Genomic DNA, 8,567 nt, shown 5'->3' on the forward strand with positions numbered 1-8,567 from the left:
GCCGCTCGGGTGTCTGGTTGGCCAGGCTACGGGGGTGCCCTGGCCTGGGCCAGGGGCGGTCGGCACCGGGCTAAGCGGGCGCCTGGCGGCCGAGCGGTGGGAGTTTTCGGCTGGTGCCCGGCGGGGAATTATCCGAGGAGCCCTAACTTGTATAAAAGCAGAGTCCATTTAAAGTTGGGCTGGATAGCCTCTCTCTCATTGGTTAGGGGGCTTGGAAAAAAGAGACTCGGCGAGCCCTCGCTGTGGTGCTGCCGCCGCCGCCGCCGCCGCCGCCGCCGCTGGAGTTGACTCTTCTGCTCGCACTGCTGCTGCAGCACAAACGTGACTTCCAACATTTTTTATTTATCTTTCCCTTTTCTTTTCCAAGATGTAACTACGGATCAGACACTAAGGACCTTCACGTTTCGCTGATGTAGTTTTTGGAGGAAAAAGGGGGGGGAGTGAAGGGCGTCGGTTTTTTTTTGTGTGTGTGTGTGTATGTGTTTCGGGGGAAATTTTCCATTATGAGTGTTTTACTAAAGTGAATTTTTTTTTGTTTGCTTCGTTCGTCTTTGGCTCTTTTTTTTTTTTCCTTCCCAATTTCGGATTTATTTCAAGGCGAATCTGGCTTTGGGGGAAGAGGAAGAAAAGTCGGATTACAAGATCAACCACCACCAACAACAATAAAAACCACCAGGATATTTTTTTGCAAATTTCTGACGGCTTTAAATTCATGAAGCAATTGTCCCCTTTTGCAATCAGCATTTGGATCTCAGAATGAGCAAGGAAAGACCCAAGAGGAATATCATTCAGAAGAAATATGTAAGTGCTCCTAACAACACATCCTTTGACTTGCAGTTTTAAGCAATGGCTGTGAATGTCAAGTTTATAGATAATTCTGCAGCTGAAGGGTTTTAAACACAGCGTCCGATAAGGCTGTTTCTTTCTTTTCTGAAAGAGGGCTTTTCAAGCAAAGTGGTGTCTGCCTAGTTTGGCTGAAAAAACAGATTGGTGTAGAGATACCTCAAGTAAATAAATTGACCTCGAATGACACAACCATAATCTAGTTTTAGATGAAAGGCAAGGGATTTTGGTGGAGCTTGAGGTGGCGGCGGCTGCGGTAATGTAACTAAACTGCATTCTCAAGCGGATTTGGCCCCGTATTGCACTTTGCATGCAAATGAGCCTGTGTTATTATTATTAATGTTATTTGGAAAAATCGTGTAACGCATGTGTGTTGGAAGCCCTTTAAGTTGCAATCGAGGGTCCGATTATGGCGATCTTCTCTTTGCACTGGCACATTAAATTTAATGTCTGTGGTCATTTTGGCTTATCTGGTTTGCAACATAAACCAGTTGGGAATCATGTTACAGCGAATGCATTTGTTGGGTTTGACTTTAATAATGAGGCTGGTTTTGTTTAAAAAAATTCATGATTTCCAGTTCTAGGGGAAAAGGACACACTATGGCTAATGTTTTTAAGTGTGTATGTGAATGCATATGTAAGTACAAGTCATTTCTCCTTGTTAACTGGGCTTCTGAAATTCGGTGATTATTCAGAGATTTAAATGGTTTGGAATAGTTAAATTTGTGCATAGTACAGCTACGTTTTGATTGGCATGGGGAGTGTTTTTGTTTTGTGTGTGGTGCCTTTTTTTTTTTTTAAGTTTGAGGGGAGGGCGGAAAGAGGGGGACCGAGGGATTAACCAAATATGCACTCCAGTGATCTGTGATTAGCTGCATGCTTTAAAGAACTCATTTTTTCAAAAAAGGCCAAATGAACATACCTTAGCGTAAGAGGAAAGTTTTATTTAAGTTGAGTAGACAGATTGGCGTTAATATTTTCCCTTTTTGATCATTGTGGTGTGTGTAATGAGAGATGACCTTCGGGGCACTGGTTTTGTAAAAAATATATTTAATGGAAAAGCTGAATGCTTCTTCAAGAGAGCTGATTCTTATCTAGACACGTCAACTTCAACTGTGAAAGAAATGCAAGGTTAGATTAATCAAGTCCAACTTAGAAAGCTGTTCGTAAAGAATTTAAGAATTAAAATACATCCGCATTGCAGAGGGCTGGGTAGAATGCAAAGGACTAGTTTAAACTCCGGCTGTAGAAACTGCACGGAGGCAACCTTGCCTCGGAGCGTGGACGCCTTCCCGGGGCACGTCCGTTTCGGATGCAGCCACAAAGCAAATGGGGTAGAACTTGGACGAGAACCCCACCCCGCCTCCCATTTCGGACCTTCTTGAGGTGGAGAGCAGCGTTGGGTGGGTTTTTTAAATTGCGGACGGTCAGCGGATCGTGTCGAGTCGGGGCGTCCGGCTGCAAGACCGTGGCTGGCGGCGGCCGCGGGAGGCACGGCACGAGTTAATGCTCCGGGAACAGAGGTGTTAGCGACGTGCTCGAGCTGGCTGCGGAGGGGACGGCGCGCCGGGGTCGCGGCCGGCTGGGCCGGGGCTGGGCCGGCGGGCGCGCGCGCGCGGCCTGTAGGGGGCAGACTCCGGGCTCCGGGCGGGCGCGCGAGGCGGGCACCGGGCTATCCTACCCGGGCCGGCTCGCAGGCAGGCGGGCACCGGGCTACCCGGGCCGGCTCGTAGGCAGGCAGGCAGGCAGGCGGGTGGGTGGGTGGGGCGCGGGGAGGGGAGAGCGCGCGGGGCGGGGGCGTAGGCGTGCCGAGGAGGGGGCGCGCGGCGCACAGCTGCAGCCCGCGCCCCCCACCCTGCGCACGGCCGAGCATGGCGGCGGCCCTGCCGGCTCCCCGCGGCCCTGCCTGCGGGCTCCGACGCACTCTCAAGAGCAACAGGTTAAGCGGGCGAGACGTCAGCGCACCCCCTCCCCGCCCCCGGGTTCTTCCCCCGCCGCGCACTGGCGCCCCAGCCCTCCTTCCCTCCCTCCGCCCCCCGCGGCGCTCGGTTCCCGGACGCTCCCGGCCGCGCTCTGTTGTCATTGTGACGTCACAAAGGGACGGGCCCGGGTGGAACCTTCCCCTCCTCCGTGACGTCAAAAGTCGGGCGGGAGGTTCCAGGCGCGGCGGGGCTGCCGGGGGAGGAGGGTGCGGGGCGGGGGCTGCCGCGGAGCTGGGCTGCGGCGTGGGAGGAGGAAGAGGAGGAAGATACGCTCTGCCTCTGCCTTCCGCTCCGGAGCATCGCGCTTCCTACCAGGTGAGCGCTGAGGAGCCGTTGGTCCCCAAAGGAGTGTCATTGGACCCTGTTCTGATGCCACTTGGGAAGTGGGGAGCTGGGAGGAGGCGCCTCCTTTCTGCAGGAATGTTTTCCTCTGTTCCAGGTCTCCTGATGGTGTTGCATTACTAGCGTGGTACATGCGCCCTACCTCCGGTGCTTATGGAAAGAAATGAAAGTATTCAGGGAAAGGTCTGCTTTGTTGGAGGGACCGCATTGTGGATTTGGCCACTTTGTCACTTGAAGTCGTGTTGGGGATGCTTCGGCAGGATGTGGCCGGATGCCCTTCATGGTGATGTTGCACAGCAGCAACTGTTGCTCTTTCTGGAAGCTTTGCGGTACCATGGTGGGGGACTCTCCTTTGCTGTGCCGGCTCTGTGCCTACTGAGTGTAATTTTGGGGGGGCTGGACCGAGGAAGACTTGTCATTGAATCGTGTACTGAGGAGAGAACAAGACTCCGTTAAGTCTCAAGGTGGTCTGTGCTTAGTTTTTCGGAGCAAGGTAACCAGAGACTGGCATTCTGTTTTCTCATTTGTAAAATGGAAAAATAGCTGCCATTGCCACTTAACTAAGTCACTGAAAAGATCATGTGCACGGAAGATGTAAAGCAGTATGCCTCTTTATATGTAAGCTGGCATTATTACTTGAGCTGGTTGAAGGCAGCACGTTTCCCATAATTGGTCTCAAAAGCCAGAGATGCCTGCTGAGTTGCCATTTAGTTTATTACCTTAGCAAAGCAGAGTTGGGGGTGTGATTGTCGATGGTAGGCTTTGGGAGAAATGATTGTTATATTTCATAATAAATGATGTCCTTGAGAAAGTCATAAATTGCAATGTAATCCTGTCTTAATTGTGTTGGGCACGACTCCCACTACAATACCTTAAATAACTGAAAACATTTGCCTTTGAAAGCCCCAATCCACTTTGACGATAAAAACAGTTGCATGTTTTGCTCTGTGGATATTTTCTGCCATTTCCATCATTCCACTGCTTGGTTGTTCCTAGGGAGAATAACAGATACGATATTGGGGCTTCATTACTATTTGATCTTTGCTCTCTAGCAGGTATCAGTTTGAAATAGAAAATCTCTGCCATATGAAGATAATAATTCATGTAATTAGCATGAAAACAAATTGCCAGTTTGATTTTCTAGCACAGCTCAAGCAGAATTTGTACCACTAAGCTGTCAGTTTTAAGTATCTTAATTGTATAATTTAAAAGTATATGATTTAAAAATTGGAAGAAGTTTTGGCTATAGGGTTCGATAGTAGGATTTGTTATAATTACAACTACATAAAATTGTAAAGAAAAAAGTAAAAAGAACACACAAATATAGTGGTTGGATTTATGAGGTTTTTTTGCTTTAAATCTTGTCATTTTAGACAAATTGTTCAGGTTATTTCACAGTTGGTGGAGTGGTGGGGAAATTTGCACGTTATTTTATTGTTGTAGTTTTTCTTTCCTGGGATCTTTAAGTGGCTTTCTTGATACTTGTTTCTAGTGTGGAAAATCTTGCTCTGTGTTAAGTGCAGGGCAGTGGCATTTGAACTCCTGTTACTGTTTAGGGACAATACGGAAAGAAGATACAATCAAGTTCAAAGTGTCACTAAAATTTGAAAGAAAAAATAAATTATGTCAAAAAGTAATCCAACTCGGTTTATTATTCAAGTAATTATTTTACTGTAGGCTAATATTTAACTCTTGTGTCCCTGTAGCCACTGGCCCAAATAAGAAGTAGAAGTATTTGGTACTTGGCATATACAGTGGCTGTTTACTCATAGTGTGTTAAACCAGTGCCTGTTGCTGGGCCGAAGGCTATGGACACATTTCCAAGTGCCAGTAATCGCAGTGTTTTTATATATATGTATATGTATGTATGTCCTGCTCCGAAGGTTATTTTAACTTACCTCCTTCAGAACAAGAAAATCTTTTGGAGTATATAATTGGTGTCAATTACATTCAAAATGGAACTGTTGTCTTTTTTGTTTTCATTTAAGAGAAGACATGGGAATGTCATACTAAGCATAGTCCTTTAAGACACTTGGTGAAGGCTAAACTGGAGAGCCTTTTTAAGCTAGTGCCTTTGCTCATGATGCCGTGAAGACTCACATTCCTGACCTTTGAATTCTGGCTGCATTACTCTAATCATCCTGATCCACATCTCCCCCAGGATTACTGTAGTAGCAGCTCTCCTAACCACATTTTTTTTCCTTTTTTTTTTTTTTCTTTAAGAGACCCGGTCTCACTATGTTGCCCAGGCTGGAGTGTAGTGTCTATTCACAGGCAGTCTCACTACTGATCAGCAGGGGAGTTTTGACTTGCTCCGTTTCCGGCCTGGGCTGATTCACTCCTCCTTAGGCGACGTAGTAGTCCCCTACTCCCTCCCCTACTCCCGGGAGGTCACCATATTGATTCTGAACTTAGTGCAGACACCTGATTGGTATAGCGCACTACAGTCAAGAACTCCTGGGCTTAAGTGCTCCTCCCACCTCAGCCTCCCGAGTAGCTGGGACTGCAGGCACGCGCCACTGTGCTGAGCTCCTCATCACCATTTACCTACCCAACCTACTTGCCCTGTTCGCTCCAGAACGTTCTGGCTGATACCCCAGGACAAAGCTCCTGGGCAGCTCTGGGATGTGCCTCTGTCCCCTTTGGCTTTCACCCAGAAGTCTTGCTAAGTTAAGTGTCAGTTGTTTGTTCCCAAATCTGGTTATTCCAGTTGGGCTTATTATTATAATTACAGTTAAATATTACGTCAACCTTGAAACGAGTGAAAAAGAGTTTCAGTGAAAACTTTTAATTTGAATGTTTTGAAGAAGACTTGATAAAGTCAATTACTAAGAAAAACAGGTGTTAAATTAGATGTGGGCCAGACATTTATAAGATTTTGGGGAAAATCTGTAAGGACTGTCCACATACATTGCTTTGCAAGTGATTCCCTTTTAAGAGCCAAACTTCAGTTATGCCCAGACTTTCACAACAAACAAAACAGCATAATGTGGAATACCAGGAGAAGTAAGACCCATGGTCTGATGTCAGAAAAACCTGGTGTTAAAAGTATATTTGTCTTTGTCTGTTAAATGTTAAGGAATATCCTTTTTTTTTTTTTTTTAAATTTTTTCTTGCCTAACAAACTTGTTTCCATTAACTAACCTATTTCTGGTTCTTGTCATCCCTCATAAGAGTGCTTCAAACTGTGTTTAGCCTTAATCCCTGAATGCTAAACGGGACTCCCTGTCTGTTTCATGCTACGTAGCTTAGGTAAAGTGTGGATCAGTGTAGAGTAGTCCTACTGAGGTGATTGTATTACTTTTGGCGTTAGAGTAATTGTGCCATTCACTGCATGGCAGGGAGCAGAAAGATTAGTGATGCTGCACCTAATTCATGGAGTTCAGAAGCTTGCATTTTGTGATCTGGCAACTTCAATTACATATTGTTTTATTTAGGAGATATTGTGGAAGGTCTGTTCCATTTCAAATCCTTAAGCCTTACCTGTTAATAAAAATGAGACCAGGGGCCGGGTGCAGTGGCTCATGCCTGTAATCTTAGCACTTTGGGAGGCCAAGGCGGGTGGATCACCTGAGGTTGGGAGTTTGAGATCAGCCTGACCAACATGGGGAAACCTCGTTTCTACTAAAAATACAAAATTAGACAGGTGTGGTGGTGCATGCCTTCATTCCAGCTACTCGGGAGGCTGAGGCAGGAGAGTCACTTGAACCTGGGAGGTGGAAGTTGTGGTGAGCTGTGAGTATCATTGCACTCCAGCCTATGCAAAAAGAACAAAACTCTGTCTCAAAAAAAAAATTAAAAAATTGAAAATAACCTTAAAAAAAATGAGACCAATTGAATCCGTTTTTTCATGTGCTCAATTATCTTTTCTTTCTTTCTGTCTTCCAGATAACTGTACTCTTTATTTCTGTGACATCCTAAGACAAGCCTCAATTGCTTTTCCAGGCCCCAGTCTTTGTTTTTCTAATTCCTTTTGTCCATAAACCTTTTCCATACTTGCCTCACCCTTAGAGGCATCTTTTATTCCAGGAGGTGGGAACTCCATGATGTCTGTCTACATTTTTGTAGAAAATTAGAGTGAGCAAGATTTTATTTTCATTATTCTTTTAGGTTTTAATCTTTCTTGACTACAGACAATCCTATACCCTTCTGGAAGTATCAGGGTTTTTTAGTAAGGATTTTGAAAATTCAATTCTGATTCAGAATAAAATTATTATTATTATTATTTTTAAAGACAGGGTTTCACCATGTTGGTCAGGCTGGCCTTGAACTCCTGACCTCAGGTGATCCGCTCGAGTTGGCCTCCAAAGTGCTTGGATTACAGGCGTGAGCCACTGCACCTGGCCGAGAATAAAATTATTAAAAGTGGAGCTGACCTGTCATTTTGCTCTTGGTGGAAGAATCCTGTTTCCAGGACTTATTGTTCCTGTCACTTCATTCCCCTCCAGCCCCCCAAGACAGAGTCTGTTGCTCAGGCTCGAGTGCAGTGGTATGATCTCGACAACCTCTGGTTCCTGGGTTCAAGTGATTCTTCTGCCTCAGCCTCCCAAGTAGCTGAGATTACAGGCACGTGTCACCACACCCAGCTAATTTTTGTATAGAGATAGGTTTTACCATGTTGCCCAGGCTGGTCTTGAACTCTTAACCTCGCGATCTGCCTGCCTTGCTCCTAAAGTGTGGGATTACAGGCGTGAGCCACTGCACCTGGCCCCCTGTCAATTCTTGCAGGTGGCTTTTGTCTTTCTAGTCCTCTTAGGCTGTAGGAAAGAGCCCATGTACATTGTCTCAGAGGGCAAGGTCTAGGTAGTTTCTGTGTGAGCAGCCACAGCTCCATGACCACTCTGGGTCTCTGTTTTTTTCCACTTTTACCACAGTTTGTCTTGCCACAGATTTCACTATTGTAAGGGTGCTGCCCACCTGTCGTGGGTCTCTTTATCCATTTGAAGAAATGTCCCAGAAAAACATGTATTGTAGAAAACACCTCCAGGTGGCCACATAACACCCACCTCTCTTAATGGTATTGTGAAAAGCGGACTCAGTCAGTTCTGAAATAACCACCCACATTGTGAGTTTGCCCCAGAAAAGGAGTTTTTGAGTCCATTTTACAGATGAGAAAAGTAAGGTGAAAAACTAGCCAGATGGTTAGTTTTCTGTATTAGCTCCCCACTTTTGAGTTCAGAGGAAATAGAAGTAAAATGATCAGTGGAGCCCCAAAAAGGGGAGAAAGAAAAGGTCATAAAAGGGGCTGTTGGCAGCCTTTGGAGAGGCTTTTCATCTGAGAAAGTTGGGGAAGTGAGGGCAGTTTTGTCAGGAGTGTCAGTCAGTCTCACATGCATGTTTGTGTGTTTTTTTTTTTTTTTTTTAGAACAGAGTCTTGCTCCGTTGTCAGGTGCCAGACTG

The 8,567-nt window shown here is 45.9% G+C and overlaps 1 protein-coding gene across 1 annotated transcript in view; it reads left to right on the forward strand.

The window, feature by feature from the left end:
* The first annotated feature begins 280 nt into the window (after positions 1–280).
* Positions 281–8,567, forward strand: part of JARID2 (jumonji and AT-rich interaction domain containing 2) — a 281,140-nt gene continuing 272,853 nt past the window's right edge. The window contains exon 1 of the mRNA XM_017521293.2: positions 281–801. Coding sequence (XP_017376782.1) covers positions 757–801 — 45 coding nt within the window. The 5' untranslated portion in view covers positions 281–756. The remainder of the gene's footprint in view (positions 802–8,567) is intronic.

Source organism: Cebus imitator, unplaced genomic scaffold (genome assembly GCF_001604975.1).
Source record: "Cebus imitator isolate Cc_AM_T3 unplaced genomic scaffold, Cebus_imitator-1.0 Scaffold21, whole genome shotgun sequence".
Classification (NCBI taxonomy): Eukaryota; Metazoa; Chordata; class Mammalia; order Primates; family Cebidae; genus Cebus; species Cebus imitator.